The sequence below is a fragment of the Symphalangus syndactylus genome, chromosome 8, assembly GCF_028878055.3.
Source record: "Symphalangus syndactylus isolate Jambi chromosome 8, NHGRI_mSymSyn1-v2.1_pri, whole genome shotgun sequence".
Classification (NCBI taxonomy): domain Eukaryota; kingdom Metazoa; phylum Chordata; class Mammalia; order Primates; family Hylobatidae; genus Symphalangus; species Symphalangus syndactylus.
The window spans coordinates 23356316-23372294 of record NC_072430.2 but is presented as its reverse complement, the minus strand read 5'-3'; the positions used below and the strand labels follow the sequence as shown (position 1 = coordinate 23372294).

The following is a 15979-nucleotide window of genomic DNA, read 5'->3' as shown; positions in this document are numbered from 1 at the left end:
GGTATCATCTCAGCCTTCCTCAAACAGCAAAAGTCATTAACTTGAACTCTTTGCTTTCTTTTTTTCTCGCGCAATACTAGTGAGCTATGATATAGTCCAAAGAAGGAACCAGTGTGAAGGCTAAAATAAAGCAAAGAGTGCTCTAGAATGATTAAGAATTGACTGTATAATCATTTACAGGGCATACAGCTGATTGTAGATACTAACCAAATATCAGAAACCAAAAAATACCAGTTACAGCCTAGACCCTAACCCACAGTCATCACTTGGTGATGAAGTTATCACAGCCCATGGATTTCCTGCCTCAGGGCCATTTCTTGTGTTTGCTTGGAGGCATTGTTTCTAAGAAAGATAACTTGAAAGAAATGGCAAGCAAGCCCATGATCCACCTCATCCTATAACACAGTCTTCTATAATGTTACTGCAACACTGATCAGAACCCATCTTCGTTTCTTAGTTCAGATCTTTTAAAAAAAAGTTAACGGGGCTGGGCGTAGTGGTTCATGCCTGTAATCCCAGCATTTTGGGAGGCTGAGGCGGGCGGATCACGAGATCAAGAGATCAAGACCATCCTGGCCAACATGGTGAAACGCCGTCTCTACTAAGAATACAAAAATTAGTTGGGCATGGTGGCACACGCCTATCATCCCAGCTACTCAGGAGGCTGAGGCAGGAGAATTGCTTGAACCTGGGAGGTGGAGGTTGCAGTGAGGTGAGATCGTGCCACTGCACTCCAGCCTAGTGACAGAGTGAGACTCCGTCTAAAAACATAAAATAAAATAAAATAAAAAAGTTAATGGGACTTTAGAAAAAATGGAATTGGCTAGAGATGATTATTTTAGTAGATATATAGACTGTGGAATGTTAAAAACTGGTGAAGGTCTTAAAGACCTCTAGCCTAGCCCCTCATATTATACAGGAAGATACCGAGGCTTAGAGGAGGTGATGCACCAGGTCACATGGCCAGACAGAAGCAGTGCCTGATTCCAGTCACGTTTTCCCGCTATTCCACACAAAAGCAACTTCTAAGGGAATGCACTGGGCTTTTTTTATCTGCCCCAGGCATTTCCAGAAGTTTCTAGCTGTCCTCTAGCTCATAGGACAGAGCTGTCTACCTCAAAAACGCTCTGTAAAAGTCTGTTGAATGAACATTGGCGTATTGGGAAAGGGTCATGCTCCAGCCAGGCAGGGAAAAAATGGTCCTTGTTCATAACAAGAAAATTTAAGAAGTTAAGAAGGCTTTCAGGGAAACTGGGACACATTTTTATTGTTTGGGGCCAGGAAAATGGCTGCATATGGAAGGAGGCGGGCATTGACCTAGAAATGATAGAGATCTATAGGGCGGGTGCATACGAAGCTGAGGTCCACGGGGTGAGTCTCTGTGATGTGTAGGTTGCATGTAGGTTCTAGCGTGCAGGTTTGTGTGTGCAACTGTGTTGGCTTCTTTATTCAGCCTTATGTTTGATTGTTCCCCAGACTACCAGGGAGGAAATTATTTGTTAACAGAACAAGGGAAAAATACATGATAGTTATAACATGTCTTTAAAGTGGCATAATATTTATTTTACTGTCATCATAATTGTATGTCTCCATAGGGCTTTGCCTCCCACTGACTCTGATCTGATCTCTTCTGCCCCTCCGTGCTGGGCATGGGAAGCAGTCCCGTGTGCTCAGAGCATGACCCAGGCGTCCCCAGACTTTCCTGTCTCCATCATCAGGAGTGAGGGAGGCCCAGACACTTGCCCCTCCAAACCCTCCCAAACGCACAGCTTTGCCCCTGCTAACTGCCAGGAGTCCAGGACTAATCTCACTGTGCACTTCACTCTGTTTATGTCCGTCCCTAGAGTACTGGGTTATCCTTCATATCCCTCACTCAGAGCTCCACAAGGCCTTGCATACCTTCTGTTCTGAAGCTTGCTCCTTCATTATCCTGACTCCTGACACCCTTCCCCTGTGTCCTAGGAAATTCATGATCCTTCAAGAGCAAAATCCCTCACACACATTCTCCTCTATTTCCGTTGCCTTCTGAGTCTAATGGAAGCCCAGCTCTCCCCAAAGACATTGCTTTCCCTACAGCCCATGTCACTGGACTTGGCCAGGGGCAGCATCTTCCTTGCTCCTCACTGCCCCTTTCAGACCCTTCCCTTCTTGTCTCTAGAAACCCCCTCTCTGAGCTGCATACCCTCAGACCACAGCACCCACTACTTGCATTGCTGCATCATCACAAACGCTGACTCTTCCTCACATGTTGACAAATTTGATTCGTGGCCCTTCTTATTCTTTCCTAAATTATTCCTGTCTTAATTCCTGTGGATTTTAATATTAGTGTAGAGGACACTCCTGACACTTGGTTTCCTTGAATGCATCTTCTCCAGTGATTGTTTTTTTATCCTCCTCCTTAGCTCAGCTGCTCACACCCATGGTCACATCATAGACCATATTATTTGTCAATAACTGCAACCTCTTCATGATCTCAGTTTCATATCTTTCATTCTCTGATTACCATTTCTTCTCTCCCTGGACAATTGTGTATTGATCCAAGTATTTTTTGCTGTCCCTCCCCTACTTCATGTCTTTTCTCCTTACTCAACTTAAACTCAAGGCTATCAATGTAATCCCTCCCTGCCTGCACCCTCTTGGGCTTTTCCCTTTTTAGATTTGCTTGGCTAAACACAACTCGTGTTAAATCCAACTCTCCCTCTACCAGTACCTGCACCTATCAGATGAATGTGACTGGGTGAAAACACATAATGCATTGTTCAAGAAATTAAAAGAAAATTAAGAAACGTGCTTGAATTCCTTAACATGACCAGTGAAAGCATAGATCCAGGATTGGTCAGCAATAGCACATGGGCCAAATCTGTCCCACTGCCTGATTTTGCAAATGAAATTGTATGAAGTGCAACTACACATACGCAAAATAAAATTTAAAAAAAGAAAAACAAAAACACATAATGTTGGCTGGTATCATTTTAAATTAATGGCCATGAACCTCGACTGGGTCCTTCAACCTGACAATCATAATGTATTTTCCTGGTCCATTCACATTTCCAGTCTCCTAAATGACTATTTCATAGCTACTTTTCTCCCTGAACTTTCAATAAGTCTTCCAATTGACATAATTAGAAGAACTTTCCACAGCCTCCTGCCCGCCTTCCAGCCTCTGTACCTACACACCTGGACTTCCTGGCTGGGGCAGTAGGTTAACTGTCTGTATTCCTGTCTACACCCAGCCTTTCCACATGTGGACACGATTCTATCTCTCTCACTTACTCAAGAATATAGGCCCCTAAAATTCTCCCTTCTGTATCCTCCCTTAGTATTTTTTTTTCCTAAAGGACCCTTGATTTGAGCCTACAAACATAATCTTATTTCTCTTTCTTAAACAAACAAAAGCACTTGATCTGTGTTCTCGCAACTATTAGCCCATTTTATTCCTTTCCTTGTAGCAAAACATTTTGGAAGAGATGGAATAGAGTTGTCTCTTCCAAATTCTATTAGAGTTGTCTCTTCCAAACTCTATACTAAAACATACTAATGAATTAAAAGAAAACAATAACACATAATGTTTATTGGTATCATTTTAAATTTTGGTATCATTTAATTTTTCGTATCATTTTAAATGTTTTAGTATAGAGTTTGGAAGAGACAAACATTAGTATCGAGTTTGGAAGAGACAACTCTGTACTATCTCCAATTTTCTTCCATTCTGTTATTTCTAAAAGCTGTTCATAAGCCAGGCATGGTGGGCACACACCTGTTGTCCCAGCTACTTGGGGGGCTGAGGCAGGAGGATCTCTTGAGCCTGGGAGTTGGAGGCTGTAGTGTGCTATGATTGCACTTGTGGATAGCCACAGCACTCCAGCCTGAACAACATGGTGATACCCTGTCTCTTAAAAAAAATCATTCCTATGAAGCTTTCATTCCTACTATTTCACCCAAAGAGCAGTTGTCAAGGTCACCAGTGTCCTTCACTGCTAAATCTGTCAGCAGTCATCCATGAGGTCTGATGCTGACATATCTGCAGTCTTTGACACCGTTGGTCACCCCGTCATTCTCTTTGGTTCCTCTCTATCTCCCTAATGACAGAGTGACTTGTGGTCTCTGTCCTTGATCCTAGTATCTTCTCTATGAACTCTCACTCTCTCAATGGTCTCATCTGGTTTTAGCCTTTACATATTGTCTGTATGCTAAGACAACCATCAGTGACCTATTGTGGAAATAATGCTGTGTAGCAAACACCTCAGCAGCATACAACAAGTATTTATTTAGTTCGAGAGTCTGTGACTCACCTGGGGATTGGCCAAGGCTGGGTGGCTAGGCTCTGCTTCTCATGCCTGCTGACCTTGACCAGGACCTTGAAGCCTGGAAATATTCCCATGGTGATGGCAGAGCCACAAAAGAACAAGCCGTGTTGCGCAGGCGCTTTCCAAGCCTCTGGCCATGTTATTCTTGCAAACATTCTGTCAGCCAAAGCAAATCACATGGCTGAACCAAAGTCAAGAGGGGAAATATACTCTTCCTCTTTAGTGGTAGAACTTTAAGGTCACATGGTGAAAGGCATGGATTCAGGGAGATATGAAGAATTGGGGCCACATCTCTCAGATATTGCATGGGACTATTTTTACTCATACGAAAATATTATCTGTTGTTTATCTGAAATTAACATTTAACTGAGCATCTTCTATTTAATCTGGCAAACTTAATCCACCTTCAAAACACATGCAGAATGTGGCACCTTCTTCTTACCTCCACTGTTTCCACTCTGGCCTGAGCCACTGACATCTCTGACCTAGATGAACTGCTAGAGCCTCCTGACTGGTCTCCCACCTTATACTTCTGTTACCTTCATGTCCTCTCAGCACAACAGCTGGAGTGATCTTTTAAAATAGGAGATTACACCATTCCCCTGCTTAAAGCCTTCCAGTGACTCCCTATTTCTTTCATAGCAAAAGCTCAAGTTCTTTAAATTCCTGCAAAGCCCTATGTGGTCCTAGTCCTCATTGGCTCTCACTGCATTCCCACTATTCTCACCACAGTGCTACTTAGCCACAGTGACCCCTTGTCAGGTCTTGAACACGCCTCTCTGTATTCCTTACCTTTGGGCCTTTCCACTGATTGCTCCCTCAACCTGGAACTGCCAGATATCTGTCTGGCTCATTCTTTCCCTTGTTTTAATTCTTTGATCCAACACCAGGTTCTCTGCAAGGACTGCCCTGGGCTATGCCCCACTCTCCAGCCCCTACCTGGTATCTTGATGTCTCTCTTTCTCTTCTCTGTTTCTCTCCTACAGGGAATTGATCTTCCAACATACAATAATGTATTCACTTTTATGCATATTAATTATTGGCTGTCTCTCCCCACCAAAATCAAAGCTCCTGAAGGCAAAGATTTTGTCTGGTTTGTTCACTGATTGTATCGCAAGTGACTAACGGAGAGCTGGCAAATGTCTGATGAAGGAATGAAAGGATAGCCTGACATTTTCTGCCCATCACTATAAAAAATAGAATGCAAATGTTTTAAGCCAAGTGGATAGCTCTATTCAGATATTTATCTTAAATTTATACAAGTAAAAGCTTTCATAAAATGATGGAGGGCTGAGGAAAGATTGCCTCGCTAACAGAATCTTAGTACACTAATGATTATTACCAACCTTCTTACAGTAAGACGTTTCTTTAAAATTAAAGATACACCAAGGATTTTAATAGGCATACCAAGGCCAGGCATGGTGGCTCATGCCTGTAATCCCAGCATTTTGGGAGGCCAAGGTGGGTGTATCACCTGAGGTCAGGAGTTCGAGACCAGTCTGGCCAATGTGGTAAAACCCCGTCTCTACTAAAAATACAAAAATTAGCTAGGCATGGTGGTGGGTGCCTGTAATCCCAGCTACTCGGAAGGCTGAGGCAGGAGAATCACATGAACCTAGGAGATGGAGGTTGCACTGAGCTGAGTTCATGCCACTGCACTCTAGACTGGGCAATAGAGCAAGACTCCATCTCACACACACACATATACACACACACACAAATAGGCATATCAAAACTCTAAAAGTCTTAATAGTCTTTCAGAGAATCATTGAAAATTAGCTTTAAACTTTTTCACTAACATTGTTGGTGAGGTTATTAGGCGTTAGTTGTAGCCTGCATAGAATGCAGGCCAGTAAGGGTAAGAGAGATAATTATGCATGTTTTTGATTAGTAGTTTGGGGAGGATACCTAAGAGAAAAATCATAGCTGATCTCTACTATCTTAATGGCTAAAGTAATTTAACATTAGTCATTATTTTATGCTTTATTAAAAGGGTTTGGGAAACTTTACAAGAGTTATGCTTTTTTGTTGTCAAGAGGTTATTAATCTGGCAACCATACCTACTTGAAAGACCTCTGAGAATCAAAAATAGATGCTTTGAAATCAGTGCTCAGAAACCTTTCTCCCAGACCCTCACCTAGGATCTGTTCTATAGTTTAGCAAGTTTAATGATCATCCAATAATAGAATGGCATTTGTTTCCTTAAATTGTATGTTTGTATGAATGTATGAGGTTTGCTCTCTGGCAAGAAAAAACAATTGGCACCATGGCAAGGATGAGACAGAAACACTATTAAGCTTAAGAACTTGAAGCCATTTAGGGTTGACATCCCTGAATTCTAGTACAGTGTAGTCATGGAAGCCCGTGGTGGTAACTCCAAGCCAGCAAGATGCTCAGTATATTCACTGCGTGGTGCTGCCTAAGACGGCAACAAGTTTGGAAAGAAGCCAGTAAACTTTTCAGCAGGTTTTGAAAAATAATTTGTAGTTACCTAGAATAATACGGGACAGAGTGTTTCCCATATAATAAGACAATATTATATGCAGAAAATATTTCACTTTAAATTCAACATTTGTCAAATAGGAGAGCCAATGACAGTCTGTTTCTTGCTCAACAAATAAAATACAAAATCTGAATTAATCATGCATGTTTATTTTGGGTTGAGTACAGTCCATGCTCCTAAATCACTTAAGGGTTAGTGAAGGTTATGGGCAAGGAAATAGACAATTCGATTATAGTGTGGTAAGTCTGGAGAAGGTTAAAGACAAGGTGCTCTGTAATTACATCAAAAGGGTACCTGATCCAGCATTTTTGTTTGTATATTTTTGTGGAGAGAGGTCGTAGAAGCCTCCCTAAAGGAGGAATTTTCTATATAAATTGAGATGCAAATGATGAGTAGGAAATTGTCAGACAAAGGTGGAGTACCTAGACAGGAGATAGGGATAAACTATTAAGCATATTTAGATCTTAGATGAAAAGAAATTCAGTACAGAAAGGTTAAGGAATTTGTTTGGGGATATGCATTGTAAGCAGCTGAGCTTTAGCTCTGTAATTTTGCTATCATTAATCTCCAGAAGGCAGATGCATAGGTGCAGAATGTCACATAGAATCAGCTGTCCCTGGAACATTGTAACCAGTGTGTATGTAATTCCATGTAAGTAATTATTAGGCCCGGAAAGTGTATAAAGATTTGAATGGTTGTAGTAGGCAAGAGGGAAAAGATACAGAAAAGCTTCTTGAACTTGCTTTTAATCAGTGTCCTGAGTTTTAAATAATATTTCTGTTTGTAGATCCTTCTACTAAAGGACTTTCAACTTTGGAAATGCCACGAGAATCTTCATCTGCCCCTACATTAGAAGCAGGTGTGCCGGAAACAAGTAGCCATTCCTCAATATCAAGTAAGATTTCCTCTGCTGATTATTTCATCTGTACATTTATTTTAGAACACTGCTGCCTTGTTTTCAATTTTCCCAATCTTTGTATTGTATATATATTTTAATGTTGCATCAGCTTCCTTGGTGACAGTATGTTGTATGTTCTCAGAGACTCTGAGGTGTAGAATGACCCACTTTCATCCATATCTCTAGTGTTTGATAAATCACTATGGTTACTGACTGGCCAAGTATCCTAATTTGTTAAGGAATGATCACTGAATTCCATTATCCAATAAAATAAAAATTGTATAACCTGAACATAAAACACGGAACGGGTTTTGGGGCACATGAAAAGCATTGTCTATGGCGGAATTTTACATGGAACACTTTTATTTAATTTGAATCACCTCCATCACTGACAAAATTTGATCTAGGTTATCGTAAAATAAATGTATGATATATCATATTCCCTAAGTCATGACTGAATTTAGCTCTTTTGGATTGGAGAGTAGAAATGGCACAACATTTTACAGGACCTGTAGGAGGCAAGTATTTTGAAACTAGCTTCTGTCACTGGGTCCTAGATTTTGTCCATGAGAGCTTGAGTTCCACTGAAGTTCCATAAGTTGTGTCCACATGTTTCGGTGGGGTTAATTATGAGACTTTAGCATGAGACATTCTTACCAAGAATCAGAGATATGAACACAGATGCAACTTGTATAAACCTTTGTCATATGTGCTGATAAATGTTGTGTTCCATGTGGATGTTGCCTGAAAAGCTATTTAATAATTTTCATTTGACCATCTTTTGATGATCCTGAAAAAACAGATAAAGATCTTAAATACTGGACTGGTAGTTTGGAACATCATCATCTTCATTGTTCATTCATTCATTCATTCAGCAACTATTTACTAAGTGTCTGCTGGATGCCGGACACTGTGCTTGGCACTGGAGGTCAAAAGTGAATAAATAAAACACCACTTGTTCTCCAGGAGTTTGCAGTCATAATAGTAATTATAGCTACTATCTATTTAACATCTATCATGTGCCAGGCACTGTGCCAAGTGGCTCACACACATTGTTGTCTGATCCAATTCTTACATCAACACATGCATGATAGATGTTGTTGGCCCCATTTTATAGATTAGGTAATTAAGATCCAGAGAAGCTAAATGACTTGCCTAAAGTCAAATATCTACTAAGTGATAGGGTCAGGAATTGATGCTAGGCCCTTTAGACTTACAAACCCATGTTCATTTTTAGTATACTGTACTTCCTTTAAATAATTCAAATTCAGTTGTAATAAGGATTATGGAAATTCTAAGAAATAGTTTCCAAATGACAGTTATTTGCCCTTTTGGTAGCAAAGAAGAATGGCTAGTCCTGAATCTAATTATTCTTCTTTTATTACAAAAATCTGTTTGATCACATGATAAAATGCCAATTTTATGACCACATACTAAAATCATAAAAGTGTATCTTTTCCTAATTTGTATGAGTAATCTTTAATAAAAGTGGGCTGGGTGTGGTGGCTCACGCCTGTAATCCCAGCACTTGGGAAGCTGAGGCAGGAGGATCACTTGAGCCCAGGAATTCGAGACCAGCCTGGGTAACATAGTGAGGCCCCAGTCTCTATAAAAAAATTAAAAATTAGCCAGGCGTGGTGGTGCGCACCTGTAGTCCCAGCTACTGGGGAAGGTAAAGTGGGAGGATCACTCGAGCATGGGAGATGGAGGCTGCAGTGAGCTGTGATCATGCCACTCCACTCCAGCCTGTGCACCCTGTCTCAAAAACAAAAACAAAAACAAAAACAAGAAATGAAAAGATAGTGAATTAGAGTATAATTTGAAATAGGATTATTAGCTCAGTAGGACTCAAATGCTAGTTAAATATACCATAAAATGAATTTACAAATTACAAATGTTTCATGATCCCAAAGTCATGATTGATCTAGACTTTGGATTTAGCTTAGCACTTCATTAGATTTCCACCTTACTCCTCCTTGCCATTAAAAGCGTGCATTCTATAGCTCTTGGTGGTGTGTTCTTGGAGGCATCATGCCTGGTACCTTATACACTGAGCTAAACATTAAGAGTTTTATTCTCAGGGAATTCTGCTGTCTTTAAAAACACCTGAGAATTGAAGAAATTATTCAATCATCAGAGGTTTAAAATTTTCCTTTGATTGAGTCTTCTAGATGCTGCTAATTTTTAAATTTGTTACATCTTCAAAAAGAATTCTGCTTTTGAATTTTACTTAAAGCTGTGCTTTTCAAGTGAGTCAACACTGTAAGTTTTACCAATCGGCGACAAAAACCAGAGATGTTTAGTATTGGGATGAGCAGTCATTTCCATGAATTTGGTTAATATTGACTTTAAGACACAAGAATTCCCATCACATCCTTCCCTTTTGATCAGTTTATCAGCTGGTTATTTTGTAGCTAAACATGTTGTGACCACCATTAATCAAACAGCATGCTAGTTACATTAAAAATAATGTTATAATTGATTTCACATCACACCAAGTTGCCACCTTGGTGCCATGATTGTGAAACGTGTGTATAACATTGAAGAGTTTCCAGGGGCCATGTGGTCATCCCGGTCTCTACCATCCCTTTCTAGGGCATGTAGTTGATAGCTTCAGTTTCTGAAATTGTTCTTATAACACAGAGAATAACCACAAGTTGTCAAATATACAAGGTATTTGGGGTCATGTAGAAAAGTTGCATCCATGATGCTCTGCCTCTCTCACTGGGCTAGTTGGTAGGGATTGGTCGGACTGCTGGGAATAGGACCAGAGGCAACTGCTTTCCAACTCAGCAATCTACTGGCAAAAGTGTTTTTCATTGTTTTCTGGTTTGGAAATGCTAATAACTTGACATTTCACTGATGGGATATGTTTCAATGCTTAACTTACAGGATAAAAATGTTACCACTTTTTAAAAACAAAGATGTCTACTAGAATATACTTGTGGAATGTTGTTTGATTCACATTTTTCAAACAGTAGGCAGAGGCTCACATGGAGATTGAAAACAGCATTGACTTTGGAGTTGGTATGTTTTGGTTTTAGGACCACCTCAGTTGCTGACTGGTTCCAAGTCATATGATTTCATTTGCTTCAATTTCTCTTTCTAAAAATTGGAGTTGGTATATGTCATCCTACCCTAAAATATACACGCACACACACACACATCGTGTACACACGCACACATACACAAGGACCTCATGGGGCTATGAGGAAGATGGAAATAATGTATGCACAAGCTCTGTTAAAGAAAGTTAAGCCATACATTTAAATTTGTTATTTGTCTTAAATCCTTTTTGAAACATGGCAGAGTATATCATTTTAAAAGTAGATGAAGATAGTCATATTTCATTCAATTATAACTGGGATAAATATTTACAGGTGACAAATCAGTGCTGATGGACACTGTTACCATCTTCACTATGTGAAGCAAGGTATCCAGAACAGCAGAGTACCTTAGTTTTTCATTTGAACAGAAGCATACAATTTACCAAAAATTATGAATAGCAAATGAAGGGTCAATTACAATTCTATATGGATGTGTGGAGCCTTTGTGTGCTGTGAAAATTTATTATTATAATCATCTCCTAATTTCCTCCATCTAGCTCAGTATAGGCAGATGAAAAGGGGATCCCTGGGAGTTCTGACAATGAGCCAGTTAATGAAGCGGCAGCTGGAGCATCAGTCTAGCGCCCCCCATAACATCAGCAACTGGGACACTGGTGGGTCAAGCTTTTTCTTCTCATTCTACCTCTCGGATTAGCAAATGCTACTTTATGTGTGTCCACTCTGCTCCCTCGCTAAAGAATAGATTTTCTCTCTTGTTCTTTGGTTCAGATAATTTTTCAAAACCACCTAAGGTAATTAGTAAGTCTATTTAAACTTCCCAAGTGTTCTAGAGTGACACGCTCTTCCGTTGAGGCTGGCCCAACTCTTGTTCTAAGACCCAGATTCCAGCTATTAGGTTATTGATCTGGGGAGGAGGGAATGGAACTGTGGTTTCATGATGCAAATAAAAAAGAAAACACACAGCAGATTATCAATATTCTCTGTTGTATAAACTACAAAGTACACCCCAAATGAGGGAATATTTATAGTAATACTAATAGTGATAAAAATTGTCAGCTTAGTGACATCATGATCTGCCAGTAGGTTTGGGAATATGAGTTCTGTGTTTTAGCCAGCAGGGTCACCAGGTTGCAGCCGCACACCCCCATGCTCATGGAACTGCATCTAACCTCAATTTTAAAGTAAGAAATGACTGCCATGACATGTCTATTCTAAACATGATCACTCTGCATTTTCTAAACTTTGTTACCACGTTTTGTATGTGTACTACCTTATCAAACCAGTAGTACAGCCTCAGTCCTCTTTTAAGTGCCTGCCTTTTCTGTTTTTTTTTTCTTCTATAATTAAATGGGTCATTTGAGTTACAAGATTCTATATGTGAAAACACCTTGCAACATGCATGCACCACTAAAATGCAAGGGTTTATTATGGTGATATGCTCTGGGGCCTACCCTTGGATCAGACTCTTTTAGTATTGTGATTAATACTTTCTGGCTGCAGTGATATGAGATTATTTTAATATTCTTCCTGATGACTATGAATTGTAATATCCACAGAAGCAAAATATTGAGATACTTTTATTTTCTTCAAAGCCATAGTATTTATATACATAATTTTACTTGCCCTCATTATTCTTAGAGAGAGAGAGAGAGAACACTAGTCTAGATAACTAAATACCACACAGCATACCCAATCTCACATTTAACAGATAGTTTCAGCTCTCCTGGACTTTATAAGGGTTCTTTACATTGTAAAGGTTTAGTGTTTTCTCTTCATTTTAGTGATATGTGGTAGTGAGCAGTGAATAGCCAAGAGCCAACAGGCAAGGGAGAGAAGGAGAAAGACTGGACAGCCAACCTCAGGAGTTCACTAGGTTTGAATGAAGTCTTTCTGCCTACACCAAAGAGGACTGTGCTTTCTTCTTTACAGAGATGAAGCTATGTAAGAACTGAGAATGGCAGCTTTTGTTTGATTAGGTCTCCGATAATTAAATGCTGATGTGAGGGCTCTGAAGATGATTTTTACCTTGCTACTGTTTTCTGCAGCAGGTAGCTCAGCCTAAGCTAACCAACCAGTTTAGATTCCGACTACAATGACAACCTACTTCAATGGACACAGTAGTTATAAAAAGGCAAACTGATCTCAATTTTCAGTCCAAATTTTAATCTACGAAAATCTACATGATGCCAAATAACCCATTTAATGGAATTTTTCACTTTTCAACCAAATTTCAATCTTGTTCATGTCACTCTGGTTTGCCATTTAATACTTCCCATTTATATGCTGTCTGAATTTCTTTCCTGAGTTTTCCTGGGCCTGTTTTCCATCCTCCAAATTGGTTCTCGAGTCACCAAGTCCTACGAGTGTCATCTCAATATTCTTGTTTTGATTAGCGCCAGAAAAAGTCCTCCTCACATGCAAGCCCAGGGGAGAGTCTGTGACTGTGTAGTACAATGTTAGGTGGCATGTCACCTTAAACTACACATGTAGATTCAGTGACTTGCTGGTCTCCACCAGAGCAAATGTGTCCATGTAGGCACACTGAGAAAGGCAGCCTAAAACATGGATCTGATCAGTTCACCTCAGCACACACCAGCTCCACCCTGAGAGCTGCCTCTTCTCCACCCATGCATATGAGACCCACCTATTCTCCATCCATGCATGGCGCCATGACTTACTGCTTTGCCTCATCTTTCATGTGAACAAACATTTTTGAAGCACCATGCCTCCATTTTTGCCCTCTCCCCCTGATTCCTGTTCCCCATCCCTCAGTCCAACGCCTGTCATTTCCTTCTACCAGTTCCACATGTTTTCAGTATGACCTTTCTGGCCATTGCCCCAAATGATCACTTATGTACTTACTGATTTGCATAAAACGTTTCTGTCATGGCTGTGATATTAGCCTTTCATTTCCTATCTGGAGATATGAGATTTGAACTTTTTTCGGGGGGCAGGATGGGGTGCTTGTCTGGATTTTTTGGGATAGTTTTAGATGCTGTCCTGCTTTTAGTTGCATTTCATAGAACCGAATGGCAGGTTTGTAGTAAAGCCCCAAATAACCCCACCCTGAAATCTGGGATGTGTTCTGTAAATGTTAATAATACATAGTAACAGTGACCAAAAAAATGGCCCCAAGAGATGGTTGGTTAAATTCTTTGTGTTCTAAATGGTGCTAAGATGACCACATCAAAGACTGAAACCCTCTATTTATCCACAGAACAGATACAGCCTGGGAAACGCCAGTGTAACGCGCCAACGTGCCTAAACCCTGAGCTGGAGGGGCAGCCATTGAGGATGAGAGGTTAGTTGAGTCACAGAGTCTCTGGCTGTAAAAGCTGAAGGAGATTGGACATGTCCATTGTTTGGTCACCCAGCAGATGCAGCCTTTTTCTTAGCAGCTCCATGGAGTGGGGATGACATTTGCCCAAACACCCCCAGTGGCTGAGAGTGCGTGACATCTCATCTTTGAACATGGCCAATAGTTCTTCCTTATAGTGACTTTCTAACCCTTGCGCACAAAACAAGTCTAGTCTCTTTCATATATATATATATATATATATATATATATATATATATATATATATATATATGAATTTCAAGACAGGGTCTTGTCACCCAGGCTGGAGCGCAGTGGTGCAATCTTGGCTCACTGCAATCTCCTCTGTCTCCTGGGTTCAAGCCATTCTCCTGCCCCAGCCTCCCGAGTAGCTGGGATTACAGGCATGCACCACCACACTCAGATAATTTTTGTACTTTTAGTAGAGATGAGGTTTCACCATGTTGGCCAGGCTAGTCACAAACTCCTGACCTCAGATGATCCACCCGCCTCGGCCTCCCAAAGTGCTGGGATTATAGGCATGAGCCACCTTGCCTGGCCTCTTCTATAATTTTTGGACATTGCTTATTCCCTCAGTCCTTTCTGGACCAGACATTCCTAGGTCCTTCAGCATTCCTCCTCAGACATATCAGTTTTCCATATCCTGCCATATCTACTCTTCTGAGCATGGTCCAGCTAATCTGTATTTTTTCTAGAATATTGAGGTCATAGGCTAATAGTTTCTTTCCAGCTCTCTGAAGTATACATTGAAAAGATTCACTTGACTTGATGCTGCTCACAGAAGCAAGCTGAAGGCCAATCTGTGCTAAGGTCAGAATATTCATTTTCAAAATTAATCCCATGAATTTTAACTACCAAAGTAGTTAATTGTTACCTTTGTTCTTTTTTAATTGAGAAGGCAGATTAACCTATCATTGGTAGAAAAACAGAATACCCAGAAAGAATTATGATCCCATCTCACAACTAGTCTTTTAAATCAAGTAGACCTATTTTTCTAGATCATGTCACTCTTCTAATTTTCCTAAGGAATGAGGAGATATTGATCTCCAGCTTTTGCTCACATTTCTTTGGCAATGAATAGCAGTTTTAGTCCCTGTATTGGATGAGGTGAGATTCTTCTCATCTATGGGGCTAGGAAAAGCTTTGATGAGTAGAAGTAAGGGTGGTTGAACAAATCTTTGGTGCTTCTTCATGATCTGGTGACTCAGTAGCAGCAGAAGTGGAATGAGGTGATGAGAACACTAAGACGGAAAGTCAGTCTCTTTCATGGTGAACTCAAGAGCCCAACAGTACAGCTGGGGGATTGATCCATGCATGCCTTTGAGACAAACAGCTTCATAATTTTTCCTGTCTCCAAGGCTCGCAAAGGGACTTTTGTCAAAATCTTCAGCTTCAAAGTTGGGCTCTGGAGGTGGGCCTCTCTTCATTCAAGTTTCTGAGAGCCCTCTGTTTCTGCTGCTAGCTCAGTGTAGCGTGCCCTTCAGCTATTCAGAAGGGGAGCCAGTAGTGGAGGTATCAGAAATGTCGGCAGCAACTTGGGGGTGATAGGGACTGTCTTTAACATTGCAGACTTATTGTGACTGAAGTATAACAAAGGTGGCTGAGGTCTGTGGCTTCCTTTTTGCATTTCCCACCTCCTCCTAGTACGTTACTTTTTGTTCCTACTTCAGTAGCAATATTTAGGAATCCATTGATTCAGCCAGTGTTGCCCTATGGGGATCAGTGTCCAATAACTGAACCTGTCTGCTTTTATAGGTGACGGCCATAAATATTGCATCATACATTCCATGCTGTCATATGGAAAAACAGCTTCACAATGCCATTGTCAAAAGCACCTCTTTCTTGGCATTTGTGTTAGGCAATAAT

General features: G+C 40.5%; 1 protein-coding gene across 16 annotated transcripts in view; it reads left to right on the top strand.

Annotated features, from left to right (window-relative positions):
• Positions 1-15979, top strand: part of UNC79 (unc-79 homolog, NALCN channel complex subunit) — a 309568-nt gene that overhangs the window by 224473 nt on the left and 69116 nt on the right. For 15 of the 16 annotated variants that reach the window (XM_063643951.1, XM_055288333.2, XM_055288335.2 and 12 more), the window contains 3 exons: positions 7598-7705; positions 11313-11429; positions 13994-14077. In XM_063643951.1, coding sequence (XP_063500021.1) covers positions 7598-7705; positions 11313-11429; positions 13994-14077 — 309 coding nt within the window. The remainder of the gene's footprint in view (positions 1-7597; positions 7706-11312; positions 11430-13993; positions 14078-15979) is intronic. The other variant, XM_055288331.1, reaches the window with a different exon arrangement.